The sequence below is a fragment of the Mobula hypostoma genome, chromosome 10 (assembly GCF_963921235.1).
Source record: "Mobula hypostoma chromosome 10, sMobHyp1.1, whole genome shotgun sequence".
Lineage (NCBI taxonomy): Eukaryota > Metazoa > Chordata > Chondrichthyes > Myliobatiformes > Myliobatidae > Mobula > Mobula hypostoma.
Window position 1 is genome coordinate 57737835 of NC_086106.1, and position 21980 is coordinate 57759814.

Sequence of the window (21980 nt, forward strand, 5' to 3'; positions counted from 1 at the left end):
ACACAGTAATATCATTGTCTTTTCGGATTTACTCTCGGAGTAACTAATCAACCCTGGAGCTAGACCTTGCGATTAAGTGACCACTGAATTACAATGCCACCAAACACCAAACAAGCGATATTCGAGAGCACTGAAAAATCAGGACCTTCTCAGCTGCTGCTGTGGTCCGGACTTGGAACCGTACCTCTGTCCTGCTGTCACCTCTGGCAATCTGTCATGGTCTCCCCACTGAGGATGCTCTGCATTGTGAAATGCCCTCTCAGAGGGCTTCAGTGTTCCAATACCCAAGTCACAAGAAGTTAGCAGAGATTAGTTTTTACAAGTATTTAGTACTACTCAAGAAGGGGTTCTGGTCTTTATTGCATAGGATTGGAGTTGAAGAATAGGGAGGGTTTGTTTCAGTTGTACAGGGTAATGGTGAGGCCATACGTGAAATATTATTCAGGGCTTTAGTCCCTTTGCAAGAGAATATCATAATAGTGGAGACCGGTCAGAGGCGATTCACTAGGCTAATTCCTATCAAGATGTAGCAACACAGTTTGGGTCATGGAGTTTAGTAGAATGAGTGGTGATCTTATTCAAACATAGAAGATTTTAAAGGGGCGACACTGGGTAGATGTTGACATACTTCTGTCAATGGGAGAGTCACAAGGGGAGTTATGTATAGGAAAGAGACCTGAATTTAAAATTACTGTGTGCAATATTGACTGGTATCTCCTTAATGCAAGGGGTTTAGATAGGGTGGAGTTTGTTAGGTGTGTTCAGGAATGTTTCCTGACAAAATATGCAGGAAGCCAATTAGAGGAGAGGTTGTACTTGATCTGCATTGGGAAATGAACCTGGTCAGGTGTCAAATCTCTCGATGGGAGAGCATTTTGGAGGTAGTGATTACACCTCCATCTCCTTCACCATAGTGCTGGAGAGGGATAGAAGCAGACAATTTGGGTAAACATTTAATTGGGATGGGGGGAAATATGATGCTACTAGGCAGGAACTTGGGAGCACAAATTGCGAGCAGATATTCTCAGGGAAATGCACGGCAGAAATGTGGCAAATGTTCAGGGAACATTTGCATGGTGTTCCATTGAGGCAGGGAAAGGATGGTAGGGTAAAAGAACCATGGTGTACAAAGGATGAGAAAATCTAGTTAAGAAGAAAGGAAAAGCGTACAAAAGGTTCAAGAAACTAGTACTGTTAGAGCTCTAGAAAATGACAAGGTTGCCAGGAAGGAGCTTTAGAATGGAATTAGGAAAGCCAGAAGGGGCCATGAGAAGGCCTTGGTGGACAGGATTAAGAAAAACCCCAAGTATGTGAAGAGCAAGAGGATGAGCCGTATAAGAATATGAGCCCCTGGTGATGATCTTTGCATCATCAGTAGGGATGGGAGAAGTACCGGAAGATTGGAGGTTGCAAATGTTCTTCTCTTGTTCAAGAAAGGGAGTAGAGGTAAGCCCAGGAAATTATAGACCAGTGAGTCTTACTTCAGTGGTGGGCAAGTTTTGGAGAAGATTCTGAGAGGCAGGATTTATGAGAATTTGGAGAGACATAATCTGATTAGGAATAGTCAGCATGGCTTTGACAAGGGCAGGTCGTGCCTTACAAGCCTAATTGAGTTCTTTGAGGATGTAACAAAGCACATTGATGAAGGTAGAGGAGTGGATGTAGTCAGTATGGATTTCAGTAAGGCATTTGATAAGGTTCCCCATACAAGGCTCATTCAGAAAGTAAGGAGGCATGGGATCCAAGGAGACCTTGCTTTGTGGATCCAGAATTGGCTTGCCCACATAAAGCAAAGGGTGGTTGTAGATTTTTCATATTCTGCATGGAGGTCGGTTTCCAGTAGTGTTCCACAGGGATCTGTTCTGGGACCCCTCCTCTTTGTGATTTTTATAAATGACCTGGATGAAGAAGTAGAAGCATGGGTTAGTAAGTTTACTGACGACACAAAGATTGGGGGTGTTGTGGATAGTCTGGGGAGTTGTCAGAGGTTACAGCGGGACATCAATAGCATGCAGAACTGGGCTGAGAAGTGGCAGGTGGAGTTCAACCCAGATAAGTGTGAAGTGGTTCATTTCAGTAGGTCAAATTCAAAGACAGAATACAGTATTAATGGTAAGACTCTTGGCAGTGTGGAGGATCTGAGAGATCTTAGGGTCCATGTCCATAGGACACTCAAAGCTGCTGTGCAGGTTGACAGTATTGTAAAGAAGGTGCATGGTGTGTTGGCCTTCATCAACCGTGGGACTGAGTTCAAGAGCCATGAGATAATGTTACAGCTATATAAGACTGTGGTCAGACCCTACTTGGAGTACTGTGTCCAGTTCTGGTCACCTCATTACAGGAAGGGTGTGGATACTATAGAAAGGGTGCAGAGGAGAATTACAAGGATGTTGCCTGGATTGGAGAGCATGCCTTATGAGAATACGTTGAGTGAACTTGGCCTTTTCTCCTTGGAGCAACAGAGTATGAGAGGTGACCTGATAGAGGTGTACAAGATGATGAGAGGCATTGATCCTGTGGATAACCAGAGGCTTTTCCCAGGGCTGAAATGGCTAACACGAGGGGGCATAGTTTTAAGATGCTTGGAAGTAGGTACAAGGGGGACGTCAGGGGTACGTTTTTCACACAGAGAGTGGTGGGTGCGTGGAATTCACTGTCAGCAATGGTGGTAGAGGCGGATACAGTAGGGTCTTTTAAGAGGTACATAGGTATATGGAGCAGTAGGGAAATTCTAGGCAGTTTCCAGAGAAGGTTGCATGGTCAGCACAACATTGTGGGCTGAAGGGCCTTTAATGTGCTGTAAGTTTCTATGTTTTATGTTCTATTTCTTCAAAAAATTCCAACAGATTTCTCCTTAAGAAAACTAGGCTGACTTTGGCTTATTTAATCAAGTGCAAGACAGATATATTCCAAATAAGAAGAAATTTTCAAATCGAAGAAGGACACTACCGTGGCTGACAATGGCCTAATTCTGCTCTTAGGTCTTATGGTCTTGTGGTCTAAGGTACAGAGAAGATTTGTCAGGATGCTGTCTGGACTAGCAGGTGTGTCTTAGAAAAGATATGTTGAGCAAGAGAAGGCTTTTCTCTTCGGAGTGAAGGAGGATGAGATGTAACTTGACACAGGTGCACAAGATGATAGGAGGCCGAAATAGACTGGCTAGATGGACTTATTTCCGTGGTGGAAATGGCTAATATAATCAGGCATAATTTTAATTCCAAGCCTACAGTGGTGTCCATCCTGCACCTTTCCTAAGTTACATTGACGATTGCTTCTTCCTGCACCTGTGCTGAACTTGTTGACTTCATCCACTTTGCCTTCAAATTTCATACTGCCCTCACATTCACCATTTCTGACACTTCCCTTTCCTATTTCAAATTTAACTGTCTCTATCTCCAGAGACAGTTTATCCACCAATGTCTATTACAAACCCAGACTCTCACAGCTAACTGGACTATATCTCATCCCACCCTGCTACTTGTAAAAACGCTGTCCCCTTCTCTCAATTCCTCTGTCTCCACTGCATTTATTCTCAGGATGAGGTTTTTCATTCTAGAACGAAGAAGATGTCCTGTTTTTGCAAAGAAAGGGGCTTCCCTTCCTCCACCATCAACACTGCCCTCAACTGCGTCTCTTCCATTTCACACACGTCTGCTCTTGCCCCATCCTCCCACCACCCTACCATGGATGGGGTTCCTCTTGTCCTCACCTACCACCTTACTCAGCCTTCGTCTCCAGCACAGAATTCTCCACAGGACATTCAAAACTGCTGCGCAGGTTGACAATGTTGTTAAGAAGGCGCATGGTGTGTGGGCCTTCATCAACCGTGTGGATGGAGTTCAAGAATTGTGAGGTAATGTTACAACTGTGTAATGCTTCAGTTGGATCCCATTTGGAGTATTGTGTTTAGTTCTGGTCACCTCATTACAGGAAGGATGTGGATACTATAGAGAGAGAGTGCAGAGATGATTTACAAGGATGTTGCCTGGATTGGAAAGCATGCCTTATAAGAATAGGTTGAGTGAACCTGTCCTTTTCTCCTTGGAGCGATGGAGGATGGGAGGTGACCTGACAGAGGTGTATAAGATGATGAGAGGCATTGATCATGTGGATAGCCAGAGGCTTTTTCCCAGGGCTGAAATGGCTAACATCGCGGGCATAGTTTTAACGTGCTTGGAAGTAGCCACAAGGGGGATGTCAGAGGAAAGTTTTTCACACACAGTGGTGGATGCGTGGAATGCACTACCAGTGATGGTGGTATAGGTGGATACAATCGAATCTTTTAAGAGAGACTTAGATAAGTACTTTGAGCTTAGAAAACTAGAAGGCTATGCAGTGGGGAAATTCTAGGCAGTTTCCAGAGAAGGTTGCATGGTCAGCACAACATTGTGGGCTGAAGGGCCTGTAATGTGCTGTAAGTTTCTATGTTTTATGTTCTATTTCTTCAAAAAATTCCAACAGATTTCTCCTTAAGAAAACTAGGCTGACTTTGGCTTATTTAATCAAGTGCCTTCAGTACACTGCAACCTCATCCTTAATACTGGACTCCTACATCTACCCAACCTCTGAAGTCAGCTAACTGGCCTATAGTTTCCTTTCTCCTGCCTCCCTCCCTTCTTAAAGAGTGGAATGTCATTTGCAATTTTTCAGTCCTCCAGAACAAAACCGAATCCAGTGAAAGGTCATTACTAATGCCTCCATAGTTTCTTCAGCTGCCTCTCAGGAACTCTGGGGAGTAGCCCACCTGGTCCAGGTGATTTATCTACCTTCAGACCTTTCACCTTCCCTAGCACCTTCTCCTTAGTGATAGCAACTACACGCACCGCTGCCCCCGACACTCCCAAATTTCTGGCCTACTGCTAGTGTCTTCCACAAGGAAGACTGATGCAAAATACTTATTCAGTTCACCCGCCATTTCTATGTCCCTCATTACTACCTCTCCAGCGTCATTTTCCAATTGTCCAATATCTACTCTCGTCTCCCTTTTTCTCTTTATATATCTGAAAATTCTTTTGGAATCCTCTTTTAAATTGTTGGCTTGCTTACCTTCAGATTTCATTTTTGTTTCCTTATGGCTTTTCTAGACATTTTCTGTTGGTTTTTAAATTTTACCAATCCTTGAACTTCCCACTAATTTTTATTTGCTTACCAATGCAGTGCGGAGTACAGCTTCAAGCCTCACCACCCAGGATTCCCAACAACCCCGATTTAACCCTATCCTGATCACAGGACAATTTACAATGACCATTTAACATACCTGGTATGTCCTTCGACTGAGGGGAGAAACTGGAGCATTCCATGGGAGGACGTATAGATTCCTTACAGTGAACACTGAACTCCGATGCCCCGAGCTGTAATAGCATTGCGCTAACCGATATGCTACCATGGCCCCACTTTCTTTTAATTTTTACTATATTTTATGCCCTTTCTTTTCTATTTATATTGTATTTGACTTCCCTTGCCAGCCATGGTTGCCTCATTCTACCTTTAGAGTACTTCATCTTTATAATGTACCGATCCTGCACCTTTCGAATTGTCCCCACAAATTGCTGATGTGCCATCGTCCCTGGCTAACGTCCACTTCCAAATAATTTTGGCCAGCTCCTCTCTCATGCCCCTATGATTCCTTTTACCCTACTGTAACAATAATAGATCTGCCTTTATCTTCTCCCTCTCAAACAGCAGGGTGAATTCTATCATATTATGATCACTGTCTCTTAAGGGTTCCTTTACCTTAAGCTCCCTAATCAAATCCTATTCATTACACAATCCAAAATTGCCTTTTACCTAGTGGGCTGAGCCACAAGCTGCTCTAAAAAGCCATCTTGTAGGCATTCTACAAATCCCCTCTCTAGGGATCCAGCACCAATCTACCTGCACATTGAAATCCTTCACGATTATTGTAACATTGCCATTTCTCTCTCCTGTTGTAATTTGTCTCCCACTTCCTGGCACTGTTTGGAAGCCAGTATATAATGCCCATCAGGGTCTTTTTACCCTTTCACTTTCTTCACAAGGATTCTACATCTTCCAATCCTATATCACCTCTTTCTGTGAAAAGGCAGTCCAGACATCAGACTGCTTGCTGTGAGTTTGCGTCTGTTTTATCTACCGCGTGAGTTCAGCCACGCCATATTGCGTTGTCTACATTCCACCTTCCCGACGCAATCTCGATGCAGCGTGTGACATCATAAACACCACCACACTCCGGACTCAACACCCCAATGTGTTCCTTGCAGTATCAGGAGACTTCAACTTTGTTTCTCCTTCGACAACCCTACCCACCGTCAATCAGTTTGTCAAGTGCCATACAAGAGAAAATAAAACACTGGATCTCTTGTATGCAAATGTTAAAGATGCATACAGCTCCACAGCTCTCCCCCACTTGGAAGATTAGATCACAACCTGGTTCACATCATGTCCTTGTACACACCCAAAGTACAGCAACAGTTAGTTAGCACCAAGACTGTAAAGAAATGGTCTCCAGAGGCCATCGAGGCCTTGAAGAGAGCTGCTTTGAGATTACTGACTGGAATGTATTTTGTGAACCATATGGGGAGGACATTAATGGACTTACTGATTGCATCAGTGGCTACATCAACTGTTTGGACACTGTAATACCATCAAGGACTGTTCACTGCTTCCTGAACAATAATCCATGGGTCAACAGTGATCTAAAGGCTTTTCTCAACCACAAAATGGCAGCCTTTAGATCAGGAGACAGGGAGGAATTGAAATATGTGCCGATGGAGCTAAAGGAGAAGATTAAGGTGGCTAAAGAGGAATACAGGAGCGAGCTGGAGGACAGGCTTGGGCAGAGTAGCACATGGGAGGTGCTATCAAGTGCCCCTCATAGGATAAACCTTTCACTCCCACTCTTTTAGAAAGTTATTTGTGCCTTAAAGAAGCATACCCAGAGTGTTTAATCACTCTGCTCCTGTTTATACCTCATTATAAGTTCTCCCACTTCTGACTGGGCTTAGAGCTGGGCAATTACCTCCCGCACTGGAGGATGCAGGCAGCTGGTTATGGGAGGCCAAATGGGACAGGAGAAGTGAATGAGCAAAGAGGAGGGAAAGAGGGGAGAAGTGGCGAGAGGCTGGAGCAGAGAAAGGGAGGGTCGAGAGCAGAGGAGAGCTGGAGGAGGAAGTGAGGACATGAGGAAGACATCAGGGGGAAGGAGAGATAGGTGGAGGGTATAGGGCAGGAGGTGAAGAGGAAGAGGGCATGAGAGGGAATGGCAGAGAGCGCGGGGCATGGAGGTAGGAGATAGGTGGACTGTGGGAGAAGAGGATACAGAGCAGGAGAGAGGGGCAAGGGTGTTATTTTAGGTCAACGAGTGAGGGTGAAGGAATCAGGAGTGTGAGGAGATAGCGAGGAAGACACCAACTTCATAAAGTTACTGAACTCCAGCGGCTCTTTCACGGGGGACTCGGCCGTCTCCAATCAGTGATCCGGTGCCGCCCCCAGCATGAATTCTGGCCCCGCCCCCAATCGACGATTGGTTGTCTGAACCGGGGGCAGGCGCTGATTGATTATTCTCATAGTCAGTCAGCCGGGCCCTCGCAGCTGACTTTCGCGGAAGTGGAGCGGCGATGGAGCTGAGGCGTTGCGGCCGGCTGCTCGGTTTGCTGACCGCCGTGTCGGCGCTGCTCCGGGGAACCCGGGGACTGGAGAACGGGCTGGCCCGGACCCCGGTCATGGGCTGGCTGCACTGGGAGAGGTTCCTGTGTAATGTCGACTGCCGGAGCGATCCCCACAACTGCATCAGGTGAGGGATCGCACCGCCAGGAGGGCTGGGGCATGGAGAGGCGAGAGGAGCTCCTGGCGGTGGGCTCGGAGTGGATCGCAGAGGAAAGGCCAGTAGTGATTTTGACAGGGAGGTCTGTAACCAGAGGTATTCCGCTGGATCGCTGTTGGGAGTTCAGTAAATCATTGGGTCAAAAATAGAAGTGAGCTGATTCGTAAGTTTGAAGAAAACAGGTAGAGTTGTGGATAGTAAACAAAAAGTTTGAGGTACCGACAGAGAAATGATAAATGACTGAGCTGGAAAGGGGTGTTGTATCCTAGGAAGTCAAATGCAAGCGGAAAGTATGCAGGTGTATTGACGTAAGAGATTTGGCGATCCAAGTCCATACCCCCATGAAAGTGGGAACACGGGATGATAGGATGGTGGCGAATGGCTATGGCATGCCCATCGAGTGGCTGAATATAAAAACTGGAAAGTCATATTGGGGTCAGGCCAGGCTTGGAGTACCGCCTGCAGTTCTGATCGGAGGCTGAGGGGGTGAACTACAATCGCTAGGGGTGTAGATAGCGTAAGCGGAGTCTTTTTCCCAAGCTGGACATGGCAAGTACTAGAGAACGTGGGTGAGACGGCAGAAATTCAAAGGAGATTGAGGATCAAGTAAACAGAATGATAGGTGGGCGGAATGTGCTGCCGGGGGGAGGTGGTAGCAGTGAGGAGGTGCCTCAGGGGGTACTGTGGCACAGTGAGGGTGTGCTCCGCCGGGTCTGTGTGCAAGGTAAATGGAGCCATCGGTGACTTGCATATTTTCACAGGCCGGCCACTGGTGCCAAGTAATGGATACGCAGCTGAGGGCTTTGGGGACCTTGAAGTTTAGGTCTCTGTCATAATGTTGAGAGAGTGAGGGTATCAGCCATGGCCCAGTCCCACTCATCAATGCACCATGTGAGTCTTTGAGTTCCTTTTCAGAGAGAATGTTGGCCATCCTTAGGGTCCTTACCCTGGCCCTAGGAAAGTGTGAGCATATCTTGCACTTGCCTGAAGGGCAAATAGCTGGGCATAGGGGATGCCTGCAACTCTCCAAACCTACCCCAGTGTGGATCTAACTATGCAAGGCCAGCTGAGGTTCAAGAACCTGGGTAGGTAGTCCTGTAGTTAATCAAAGTCCTTAGAAAGTCCCTCTGTAGTTGGGTGAGGTGTGAAGGCTGTAGTTGATTTGAAAGGCAAGAATTTGTTAATATGTTTATGAAGCACCTTCAATTACTCCAAAAGACTGAGGTTTGGTAAAAATACTGAAAGGCTTTTATTCGCTGTACAATACGACCTCCACAGTGAGTGTCTGCCCCCGGACTGAGGGGGAGGGGCAAGACGAACACCTTTATACAGGACTCTGTGGGAGGAGCCACAGGGGCAGTCAGCAGAGGGGCGTGTCCAGACAGGTAACCGAGTTACAACATATATACATGGTTTACCACAGTTTATTTTTGAAAACACTCTTAAAATCTTTCCAATTTAAAAAATATTTTCTTAATTTAAGCTATGTTTGTGTTTTTTTGTTTCAAATGCTTAAACATAGGTGTTTTAGTTCTAAATAGTTATTTTTGTTGTCTTCTAAAGTCATTTGACAAATTCAGAAATATCCATGTTTATAAGGACAGGCCCTTCGGGGACTTGCTGGTTCCTTGCAAAACAACTGCATCAGTCCCCATTTCCTGTGCTTATTTCCCTGGAGTTGCAACTTATTCTATCTCATGTGAGCAGGAACTCCAGTGTGATTGACACTTCACTACACTTGAGGTAATTTATAGTGGCCAATTAGCCCAGCAACCTGCACGTCTTTGGGATGTGGGAGGCAAGTGGAAATCCTGGGGGGTGGGGAGGGGGAGATCCCACGGACAAGGGTAAGATGAGAAAACTCCACACAGATGGTGCCTGAGGTCCAGGTTGAATCCGGGTCTCTGAACCTGTGAGGCAGCAGCTTCCGCCCAGCTGTGCCACATTGAGTAGGGAGGTCTGGCCTGTGGGTAAGGAAGGAACAACCCTGATGTGTAGATATTTGGTGCAAACTGAGTGGGCCAAGCGGTCTGTTTATGTGCTGTACCTCTATAAAACAAGCCGTCATCCACGAATCCCACATTAAACCCATCCCATTCTCCCTGGCTTGTCACCAGCTCCCCTCAGGTCCCCCCACTCACCTCCACACTTGGAGCAATTTACAGTGACCAGTTATCCTTCTGAGCTGCTCATCTTTTGGGGACCAGAGTAGCCAGGGGTCGGTGGGGGGGGGGGGAACACTATGGTCACAGACAGAATGTGCGGACTCCATATAGACAGTGCTGGTGGTCAGATTAACCTGGCTTGCTGGAGTTGTGAAGCAGCAGAACTCACTACTATGAGCATTCATGGGAGTTAGTTCTTCAACCATTCCCACTTCTCTGCGTGTTGTACAGTGGTGCTAGGAAGTTCGTGAACCCTGCAGAATTTTCTCTACTTCTGCATAAATATGACCTAAATTGTGATCAGATCTTCATGTAAGTCCTAAAACTAGATAAAGAGAACTCATTAAATAAATAACACAGAAAGTTATACTACTCTATTTACCTATTGAGAAAAATGATCCAATATTACAAGTAGTTGTTGGAAAAAATGTGTGAACCTTTGCTTTCAGTAACTGGTGTGACCTGCTTGTACAGAAATAACTTCAACCAAACGTTTCCAGTAACTGTTGATCAGTCCTGTGCGTCAGCTGGGAGGAATTTTAGGCCACTGCTCCTTACAAAACGTGGAATGCTGAAGGAGGTGAGAAAGAACCCAAGTGCTTCTGCAACATTTCTATAGGATTAAGATCAGGACTTTGACTCAGCCAATCCAAAACACAAATTTTCTTCTTTTTAAACTAGTCTGTTGCTAATTTACTCTTGCCTTTCGGATCATTGTCTTGTTGCATTATCCATTTTCTATTAAGCTTCAGGCGATGGATGGCTACCCCTGACATTCTCCTGTAAAATGTCTTGATACAATTTTGAATTCACTGTTCCCTCAGTGATTGCAGCTGTCCAGGCCCTAAGGCAGCAAAGCAGCCCCAGACCATGGTGCTCCGTTCACTGTGCTTCATAGTTGGGATGAGGTTTTGATGTCGGTGTGCAGTTCCCCTTTTTCCTCCAAACATAGCAATGTGCATTTCTGTTAAAAAGTTCAACTGCTGTCTCATCTGTCCACAGAACATTTCCCCAGAAGTGTCGTGGAACATCCAGGTGGTCTTTTGCAAACTTGAGACGTGCAGCAATGTGTTTTTCTGGAGCGCAGTGGTTTCTTCCGCGGTGTCCTTTCATAAGCACCATTGTTGTTCAGTGTTTTCCTTATAGTGGACACATGAACAGAGACTTTAGAAAATTCTAGAGATTTCTGCAGGCCTTTTGCTGTTACCTCCGGGTTCTTTCTCACCTTCTTCGGCATTGCGCATTGTCCTCTTGGTGTGATCTTTGCAGGATGCCCACTCCTAGGGAGGGCAGTTTCCTCCATTTGTAGGCAATTTCTCTTACTGTGGGCTGTCGAACACTCAGCTTTTTAGAAATGTTTTTGTAGCCTTTTCCAGCTTGATGCATCCCTACAATTCTTCCTCTGAAAGTTGCTTTGATCGAGGCATGGTGCAGATAAGCAGATCTTTCTTGAGAAGAGCAGGCTCTGTCAGTAACCTGACTTTCTGTGTCTTTTTTTTAATATAGGGCAGGGCACCTCTACAACCTGCACCTCCAATCTCATCCCATTGATTGGAACACCTGAGGCCAAGTAGCTTTTGTAGAAGGCATAACACCAGCGATTCACAAACTTTTTCCAACAAATACGTGTAATATTGGATCATTTTTTCTCAATAAATAACTGAACAAGTATAATTTTTTGTGTTATTTATTTATTTGGGTTCTCTTTATCTAGTTTTCAGACTTGCATGGGGATCTGATCGTACTTTAGGTTATATTTATGCAGAAATAGAGAAAATTCTGCAGGGTTCACCAACTTTCTAGCACCATTGTAACTAAATGTTAGTTGGCTCACATAAAGCTTCTTTTCCATTCTATTGGGAGTATTTCCGAAACCTTTGGGAATGCTCCTAACAGTTCTCACAAGGTACGGTCACTTTTGACCAAAAGTGGCAAGGCAATGCAGGCTTGCAGTTCTTCCCAAACTTTGTGAGAAGCCTGGCACTTCTTAAGAGCCACGATCGCTGCAATTTTCTGCAGTGCCAGGTAATGCACTCTGAGTGACATGCTGAGTTTGTCTTGCGTCCCTCTCTCTGCTGCAGCGAGCAACTCTACATGCAGATGGCTGACGTCATGGCAGCGGAGGGCTGGAAGGACGTTGGCTACGAGTACGTCTGCATCGATGACTGCTGGCTGGCACCCAGGCGGGATGCTAACAATCGCCTGCAGCCTGACCCCCTGCGCTTCCCCAGTGGGATAAAACACCTGGCTGACTATGTGAGTACCAACGGTGGACAGACCCCACGATGCTGCCCCTCTACCCCTTTTCTAACCTGCCCACGAGGTTTTGAATCAGAGAGAGATACAACAGGGAAACATGCCCTTTGACCCTCAGTCTAAAAGGACCACTGACTACCAACCACCTACTTAGATTAATCCCACCTGAATCCCATTTCGTTCTCTCTGCATTCCCATGAACTCAGGTCCTACCCCTCACCTACACACCATTTACAATGGCAATTGACCCTCTAACCCAAATGTCTTTGGGATGTGGGAGGAAGCCCATGCGGCCACAGGGAGAACATGCAAGCTGTACACAGATGGCACCCGAGGTCAGGATAGAACCCAGGCCCCTGACGCCGTGGGGCGCCACCTCAACTAGCTGTGCGGCCGTGCTGCTCTGCTGCTTGATGTTGACCCTGCCCCACTTTCTCCCGAGGCAGGTGCACTCTAAAGGCCTGAAGCTGGGCATCTATCAGGATGTGGGCACCCATACCTGTGCCGGATATCCAGGCAGTTATGGCTTCTACGAGCTGGATGCTCAGACCTTTGCGGAGTGGGGCGTGGACCTGCTGAAGTTTGATGGCTGCAATTTCATTAACTTAGACATGCTGATTGAAGGTGAGTTGGGGGGAGAGGGGCCGCAATGTGGTGTGGTGTTCCTGCTGGGAGATTGAGTGCGTTATGGACAACGATTGGTGTGACTCCTGGAAACCTGTGCCTGCTGTCTCGTGTCTAAACTGAGTAACAAGGTTCTGGGGTTAACTCATCCCTTGCCGTCTGATGTTGACAGCCACTCGTCTGTAGCGCTGAGGGATTGCCAGCCCAACGGAATGTGGCCATGGTGTCACAGATCTCTCTGTAACGGGAAGTAGAGGGGCATCTCTTCGGTCGTCGGTTTAACCTGGCTTCTTGTCCTCTGTATTTTCAGGTTACAAGAACATGTCACTGGCCTTGAATCGGACGGGGCGAAGTATTGTGTACTCCTGTGAGTGGCCTTTATACCTCTGGCCTTTTGTGCAGGTAGGGCCTGCCAGCCAGGCTTCCCACTTTCTCGCTCCCTTGCTCTCCCACTGCACCAAAGCAGGAGGCAGCTTACTCCGTCCGGGATCAGGGACACAAGTCCTGACTGCACACACTGTCAGACATCTTGGAACAGAAGGGCGCTGGTTGTCCCTCCAGTCTGCAAGGCGGAAAATGTTCATGGACGGACTCTTCTTTGATTTCCCCTTGATGTTCTGACTGGAGCCATTGTCACAGGGCTGTCTGATGGGCCGTTAGTGCGAGACTAATAGGCCATACGGTTGACCAATGATGTCTGCACTGAGTGAAGGGCAGAAGGCACCAGATCTGTCCTTGTCCTCCACGACCACTCCTTCCCCAATGTTTGGTCTTCACAGTCCACACACAACTTCCTTGCAGACAGAATGTAATCCCGTGAGTGCATCTTGGGAGGTTAAATGGGAGTAGAATGAACACAGCAAATGGCAGGGTCCTAGGGAGTGTCGATGAACAAAGAGACCTTAATACTGGCAACATTGGTGGTCAGGCTGGTGAAGAATGTTTATGCCATAGTTACCTTCATTGGTGAGAGTAGAGAATGTAAAAATAGGAAAGCTATGTTTCAACGTTACAAAACAATTTTTAGATCGCTACTAGAATAGCCAGGCTACAGGAAGGATGTGGTTGTGAAGGTGCGAGTTCAAAGGAGATTGGCCAGGATGTTGCCTGGATGCCAGCGTGGTCACGGGGAGAACCTGCAACCTCCACACAGACAGCAGCTGAGGATAGGACTGAACCCTAGTCTCTGGTGCTATGGGGCAGTGGCTTCTCCTGTTGTGTTGCCCCCTGAGGACAGGACCGAACCCTGGTCTCTGGTGCTATGGGGCCATGGCTCCTCTTGTTGCGTTGCCCGCTGTGCCAAGTGTTGATGGCTCAGAAGTTCTGAGAGTCCCAACTGCCCTATGTAGTGCAGATATTTGGGAAGGTGGTGTAAGAATTTCAGGATCTTGTGAAGAATGTGATTCTTTCGATTGGTCAGTGCGAGGAAGACAGTTCCTCTCCTGCATCGCTGAATCCACAAACCTTTGAATTAAGTCAGACCTCTTCAACATTAATGCAAAGTTGTGGAATCAGTTCAGTGATGAGGTGAGTGAAGTTCACCACCCTGGTTCAGGAACCTAGTGGTTCAAAGGTTCCTAACTGTGGTTGTGGGACCTAAGTTTCCTGTACTTTCTTCCCAGTGGTAGCAGCAAGAAGATAACAGGGCCTAGATGGTGGGGGCTGCTTTCTTGTGGCAGTGCTCCTTGTAGATGTGCTCAATGGTGGGCAGGGCTTTTCCTGAGATGGACCGGGCTATATGCACTACTTTCTGTAGGCCTTTCCATTCCTGGGCATTAATGTTTCTCTATCAAGCCGTGGTGCATCTGGTTGGGTACTCCCCACTGTGCATCTTCAGAAGTTTGTCAGAGTTTTAGATGACGTGTTGAATCTGTGCAAACTTCTAACAAAGTAGAGGTGCAGCTGTGCTTCCTTTGTAATGGCGCTTACGTCCCGGTCCCTGGTCCCAGGACAGATCCTCTGAGAATATCAGACAAGGAATTAAAGTTACTGACCCTCTCCATCTCTGATCCCCCAGTGAGGACTGCCTCATAGACTTCTAGCTTCCTCCTCCTGTAGTCAATAATCAGCTCTTTGGTTTCGCTGACACTGAGTGAGAGGTTGTTGTAGTGGCGCCATTCAGCCGGATTTTCAATCTCCCTCCTGTGTGCTCAATCGTCACCACCTTTGATCCAGCCAATGACAGTGGTGTCATCAGCAAGCTTAAATATGGTGCTGATCAGTGTTCCATCCAACTGGGTTCCAGTTGACAATTGCAGCCCACCCATTCTGCATTGATATTTCGCTAATGGTTTAAAAATAAATTGTCCCTTTGAGTTGTTGGACCTTTTAATCATTTTTTGGGATCTGCCCAACACTCATTGCCCTTGAGGAGGTGGGGGTGAGCCAGCTTCTTGAAAAGCTGCAGGCCTCTGGCGAAGGTGCTCGCGTGGAGATGTCATTAGGGGTGGGAATCCCAGAAGTTGGATCCAGTGATAATGAAGGGCTGTTTCTGTATCTCCTAGTTAGGTGGGGGGTGATGCAAAGGGGAACCTGAAAGTGGTGGTGCTTCTAAGTAGCTGCCTTTCCAAGAGCCCTAGTCCTTCTCAGTGGGAGAAGGGGAGAGGTTGTGGGTCTGAGAGGTGCTGTCAGAGTGTCCCGGGCGAGTCATTGTGGTGCATTGTGTAGGTGGTGTACACTGCAGCCACTGTATACCAGTGGTGGGGGCAATGAATGTGTAGGACAATGGCGTTCTGCCTTGTCCTGAGTGATGGTGATCTCCTGAGAGTTGAAGGGCATCCAGGCAAGTCCATCACATTCTGTTTTGTGATCTGTAGATAGTGGAAGCATTTCAAGGTGTCAGGCAGGAGTCACTTAGGCCAGGATACCTCCTCTCCGGACTGCCCTTGTAGCCCTTGTATCTTTGTGTCTGGTTGAGTTGAGGTTTTTTTGTAATTGGTGCCCTTCCCTCCCCAAGGATACTGATTGTGGTACTTAGGAACAGTAATGTAAGTGCATGAGAAATAGGAGCAGGAATAGGCCACTTGGCCCATCTAGCCCGTGCTACCACTGAATATGATCATGGTTACTCTGCCCCAAGTCTCGTCCGCCTGTCAGTACCAGAGTCCCACAGCGGTCAGCTCCCCTTGAATGTCAAAGGTAAATGATTAGATTCTCTCAATGGAGATGGTCCTTACCCCCAGGCTTATGTGACATTGATGCTGTTTGTCACTCGTCAGCCCGAATCTGCATGTTGACTTGGTCCCCCAGCGTGCAGGTGCGGGCTGCTTCACCTGTCAAGGGTAAGGGATTGTGCATCATTGTTGAACATCTCACATCTGATGAGCAATTGATGATGTCGCTGGTCCCAGGACACTGGTGCCTGAGTGAGATCCTGGGATGGGGAGCTCAATCTCCAACATCCACTGTCAAATTCCATTTTTCCAGGTATAAGTCCAGCCACTGGAGCGATTTCCCCTGGGATGCACATTGACTTCAGCTTTACCACACTCAGTCAAACACTGCCTTGATGTTGAAGCCAAGTCACTCTCACCTCTGCTCTGACATTTCCCTGTTTGGTCGAGGTTCCCAGTGGTCCTGGTGAGCAGGTTATTGGTGAATACATGCTGTCTTGTAGAGCTGTTGACCCCTGCCCCAGCCCCCATCACTTTGCTGACGACCGAGCTTTGACTGTTTGTGCTGTAATTAGCCAGACTGTGCTGTGCTTTGTCTTTGAGGCTTACCTGGGCAATCTTCTGCATGAAACTCTGCTCATGTTGTATCCACTGGAACAGGTTGGGTAGCTCTAGACCATGGATTTTCAGTGTCACCAATGGGGTGCACTGGTCTCATAGCCTCTGAAAGTAGACCAGATTCCCTCACTTGCTTTGACTTTTAAATTGATACCTTGGTGTAATATTAATTAATAATTTAACATCAGTAGTGTGTGTGGGGGGGGGGGAATGTGATAACATGGTACTTAGCAGTCTAAAAGCCAAGGAAGGGGCATATAAGGTGGCAAAAGTGAGTGGGAAATTGGATGATTGGGAAGTTTTTACAATCCAACAAAAGACAACTAAGAAAACTATAAGAAGGGAAAAGATGAAATATGAAGGCAGATTAGTCAATAATACCAAAAGTTGTGAGTAAGGAGTAGAATCAGAAGGAGACAGAATTGATTGGGAACATGGGGAGAATAAAAAAAAATGGTGTCAGTGTAGGATTAATGTAAATGGGTGGTCGATAGTCAGCCTGGACTTGATGGGCCAAATGGCCTGTTTCCATGCCATATCTCACTCTATACAGTGAGGTCATGACCTGACCTTTGACCGGGCTGTGTTTATCACCTAACCTTGCTGCACTTTCTCTGGAGTGACTGATGGTATAAAATCTTTTGGCAAAAGAGCAGACAGCATCAGCCAGCAGGAAGGGTTAACGGTTCAGGCTGTGGCCTTCCAGCACAGGGAGAACATGCACCCTCCACACAGACATCATCTGAGGATAGGACTGAACCCTGGTCTCTGGCGCTATGGGGCCATGGCTCCTCCTGTTGTGCAGAACCCTGTGCAGGAGACAGTCGACTCCAGAGAAACTGGGGGCGGGCAGACCGTCTGCCCGTAGAGACTGGGGGGGGGGGCAGACCGTCTGCCCCGGAGAGACTGGGGATAGGCGGGCAGACCGTCTGCCCCGCAGAGACTGGGGGGAGGCAGGCAGACCGTCTGCCCTGGAGAGACTGGCACGAGGGCAGACCGTCTGCCCCGGAGAGAGTGGCACGAGGGCAGACTGTCTGCCCCGGAGAGACTGGGGCGCGGGCAGACCGTCTGCCCCGGAGAGACTGGCACGAGGGCAGACCAGCTGCCCCGGAGAGACTGGGGTGCGGGCAGACCATCTGCCCCGGAGAGACTGGGGTGCGGGCAGACTGTCTGCCCCGGAGAGACTGGCACGAGGGCAGACTGTCTGACCCGGAGAGACTGGCACAAGGGCAGATCGTCTGCCCCGGAGAGACTGGGGCGCGGGCAGACCGTCTGCCCCGGAGAGACTGGCACGAGGGCGGACTGTCTGCCCCGGAGAGACTGGCACGAGGGCGGACTGTCTGCCCCGGAGAGACTGGCACGAGGGCAGACTGTCTGCCCCGGAGAGACTGGCACGAGGGCAGACCGTCTGCCCCAGAGAGACTGGGGTGCGGGCAGACCATCTGCCCTGGAGAGACTGGGGCGCGGGCAGACCGTCTGCCCCAGAGAGACTGGGGCGCGGGCAGACCATCGGTTGCAAAGCTACGACGAGATGGATTGTGAGGTCGAGAGTTTATCTTTTCATACAAGAGGCACCAGGTCAGGAAGAGAGGGGACACAGAGAGGGATCAGAGTGTGTGAAATGAGGTGGAGCGCAAATGCGGCTGTATGATTTTGCTGGTGATTCTCTCCCTTTCCCAGCCCAATTACACGGACATCAGGAATCACTGCAACCAGTGGAGGAACTATATCGATATCAGTGACTCATGGAGCTCGGTGAAAAGCATCATTAGCTGGACAGCCACACATCAGAATCTGATTCAGCCTGTGGCAGGACCTGGTGGCTGGAACGACCCGGATATGGTGAGTACGTGGCCAGTGGTGGTCCCAGATAAAGACCCAGTTGTCAATGGGTTATGGAGGTGCTCCCGTTGCCCCCGTGCGGTACAGTATCTGACTTCTCTCTTTGCTTGCACAGCTTGTCATTGGTAACTTTGGTCTGAGCAAGGACCAGCAGGTGACCCAGATGGTACTGTGGGCCATCATGGCGGCCCCTCTGCTGATGTCAAATGACCTTCGCAACCTCAACCCCGAGTCCAAGGCTCTGCTTCAGAACCGATTTGTCATCGCCATTAACCAGGACCCTCTGGGAATCCAAGGTCATCGAGTGACCAAGGTGAGTGCCAGACCTCCCTTTCCTTTGCCTTACTGACCATGGGTTTGTTTCAAGTCCCTCTCCCCAGTCTGGCTTTGGCTGGCTGGATAGTTGTGATTATCAAGACCCTTTCTGGGGAGACCTGGGCTTGTGCTGAGGAACTAGACTCTGCTTTGAACGCCTTGTCTTGTTTACAATCATCATTCAGTCATAGCTGCTCCGGGGGTGGTGGGGCGGGGGGAGCGGAATGGAGGGTGAGGTCAGAGAATTGGTGAGTGAAAATCTTGAAATGGAACGAGGACTAGCTGATCGAGTGTCTCTCTCAGTCATACCACTCAGGAAGAGGCTTTTCAGCCCATCATGATCATGCCACACCCCATTATAGTTACTGCATTTGTCTTTAATAGGTCTGTGTCCTTCTAACCTGGGCTATTCAAGTGATCAACTAAATGGCCCTTCAACCCAGACTTTTGTATCTGACTCATCACCACTGTTCCATATATATCAACCATTCTCTATGTAGAGTGTCCCTCAGATCCCCTTACAATCTCCTCCCTCTCCCCTCTCCCTTCCCTCTCCCCTCTCCCTTCCCTCTCCCCTCTCTCTTCCCTCTCCCCTGCCTCTCCCCTCCCTCCCCTCACCCCTCACACTCCCCTCTCCCCCTCCATCCCTCGCCCTCCCAATCCTGTCCTCCCTCTCCTCCTTTCTCTCATTCTATCTCTCTTATGTACTTTACCAGCTCACCCTCGGCCGACTTCACTCCCGGATAAACAAGTCCACCCCACCCCATCTCTTCCCACAAACAAATTCCTTCAGAGTTGCTATACCTCCTCTTCCCCATCTCCAGTCTAAACACACCTTGTCTACGGTGAGTCATCCAGACCGCTACACGATGGTCCAAGGCAGACCTACCCAATATAACGTCACAGCTCTTGCATTCTATACTTTGATTTACAGTGATCTCCATTTTGAACTAAATAGAGAAAGCTTTGCTTGTGATAATGGTTTTACTTGTGATCTGCTTTCTGTGATGGGGAACTGCAATAGTTGGGGGTTGGATACAAGTCGTTCCCTTTCTCCTGCACTGTCAATGAAGGCATTGGTAGATAGAAGCACCTGAAAGATCTGACTGTTTCACATTCTCCCTTCAGCAAGGTAACTTCGATCTGTGGTCACGGCCGCTGGCGGGCAGGGGCTTCGCGTATGCCATCATCAACTGGGCAGAGATTGGTGGTCCGCAAAAGTTCCCCATCGTCATGTTCGGACTGGACGAGGGCAAAGCCTGTAAGGAGAAATGCCTGGTCACAGAGATCCTGCCTGACGTCCAGTTCCGGGGAATCAAGAGCCCGTCGTCTGTGGTGGACTTCTGGGTGAACCCCAGCGGCACCGTCCTCTTCACCGTTTTCCCCCACAGCTCGAAGCCGTCACTCAAGGTGCAGTCGCCGCGGCACAGTCGCAGACATAGAGTGAGGTTGTGAAGATGACTGCTCTGCCTCCAGACTACAATACAGCGGCAGTAACAAATGTTACCTCTCCTCATTACGTGACCTGGCCAAGTTTTTTTATTTGTGTAGAATTTGATATGAGAATGTTTTGTGTATGGGGTACAGAATCGAGAGCGTTGGTGCTGGGGACAGGATTTTGGAACAGGCATGAGTTGCAGCGATGTTCCCATAGAATCATATAACAATGAAACAGGCCATTCGGCCCTAGTCATCCATGCTAACCATTCCTATTTGTTTCTTTTTCTAGTACTTGATCCATAGCCTTCTATGTCTAGCTGGTTCAAGTGTTCGTCAAGACTTTAACGTTGATAATCATTCATCCACTCTCTTGGGCAAACACTCTGGGTACTCATCTCTCTCTCTCGGTGAAGAAGGCTCACATTAGATCCCCTTTGAAACTCTCATCCCTTATGCCAAACCTGCGTCCTCTGGTTTTATCTACCTCTACTGTGAGAAAATGTTTCCTGCAGTCATTTTCAGTGTGGTTTCCCTACGGAAAGGTCGGCTGCAACAGCTCCCGGACACTTTCCCAGTGGAAGGGAGGGGCGTCTGCTCCTCCCGCAGTCTGGGTTTTGTAGCTGGAACAGAAGTCTGCCTCTCGTTCTATCAATATCGACCTCACCCCGAACGTCCTGCTTTCTTTGTGCTTGGGCTTCCCGAGTCATCAGGTAATGATCATTGATGTTGAGAGGGTATGTGTGCGTGCATGTGTATGGGATCCTGTCCTCTACCCACTGGTGTTCCCCACTGTCCTCTCATCCACTGGTGTTCTCCACTCTCCTCTCGTCCACTAGTATTCCCCACTCTCCTCTCGTCCACTGGTGTTCCCCACTGTCCTCTCATTCACCAGTCTCTGAGCAGACTGGGACTGAACTATCACATTCTTTTGCCCTATATTCCTCTGGGTTTACAGGTTCTTGTGCAAGACTGACCCAATTAGTTCAGCTGTCTTAACTCTTTTCCCAACCATCAGCAGCAGTCCATCTGAGACAATATGGTTGAGTGGTCAGAGCTGATTGCACGGAGATTCCCTGCATTTCCCTTGTCAGCCCCGTCTCCTGACTCTCACACCCACACCACAAGTGCCTCCCTGCATTCCTGCTGCCCCACAGAGTAGCTACTTACTGAGTGACAAGTGTGATTTTTTTTAAGATAATCAGTTGATTTTTGCCATAACCGATTTCTCTTTTATTGAGGAATGTATTTTGCAATAGTTCTATAACTGATTTGCAGTAACAAGGTGGGAAGAGATTAACAATTCTCATGTAAGGATATGAGATAGAAGCAGGTGTGGGCCATTTGGCCGTGAAGTCAGTGAACAGCATAGCTGGTCCTTTATTTGGATTCTAAGCCGATAATCTATGATGTAATAAACATTTTACTGAATTTTACTTTCTTGACTTGAGTTTCATTTGCTTCAAGGATGTTATCTCAGATAATCCATTCATCTTTACAGTTCAAGGAGAGATTTCCTCCACTTCTTACGAGCCCTGGGAAACCAGGGTAGGCTACCTCCACTCTGGTTTGTGTGGATCGAGGAGGTGCACTATGAGAACTGCAAACTCTTTCAAAGCTGCATGGGTAACTTAGGAGATAGTGCAAACCTCATTTGATATGCGGACTTTAAATTCTCAATATGATAGTACTCCTTTAATCCAACACCGCTACTGGGCTAGGTTCCCCATATTGTTTTGATATCATTTCCCAATAATGCTACAACACACTTTCAATCCACTGCTTTTAACGATGTTAAACAGAACAGCA

General features: G+C 47.9%; 1 protein-coding gene across 1 annotated transcript; it reads left to right on the top strand.

The window, feature by feature from the left end:
* Positions 1 to 7560: 7560 nt before the first annotated feature.
* Positions 7561 to 21596, top strand: gla (galactosidase, alpha). Its single transcript, XM_063060552.1, has 7 exons — positions 7561 to 7771; positions 12048 to 12222; positions 12669 to 12846; positions 13157 to 13248; positions 18258 to 18419; positions 18535 to 18732; positions 19863 to 21596. The coding sequence occupies exons 1-7, from the start codon at positions 7596 to 7598 to the stop codon at positions 20187 to 20189; spliced, it is 1308 nt and encodes a 435-aa protein (XP_062916622.1). The 5' UTR covers positions 7561 to 7595; the 3' UTR covers positions 20190 to 21596.
* Positions 21597 to 21980: the final 384 nt, after the last annotated feature.

What these genes read in the sequence shown, in the direction of transcription:
- gla (XM_063060552.1), top strand. Translation starts at nt 7,596, where the DNA reads ATGGAGCTGAGGCGTTGCGGCCGGCTGCTCGGTTTGCTGACCGCCGTG. An exon ending in TAAAACACCTGGCTGACTAT is followed by an intron (nt 12,223 to 12,668) that starts GTGAGTACCAAC and finishes CTCCCGAGGCAG; the next exon opens with GTGCACTCTAAAGGCCTGAA. An exon ending in AAGGTCATCGAGTGACCAAG is followed by an intron (nt 18,733 to 19,862) that starts GTGAGTGCCAGA and finishes TTCTCCCTTCAG; the next exon opens with CAAGGTAACTTCGATCTGTG.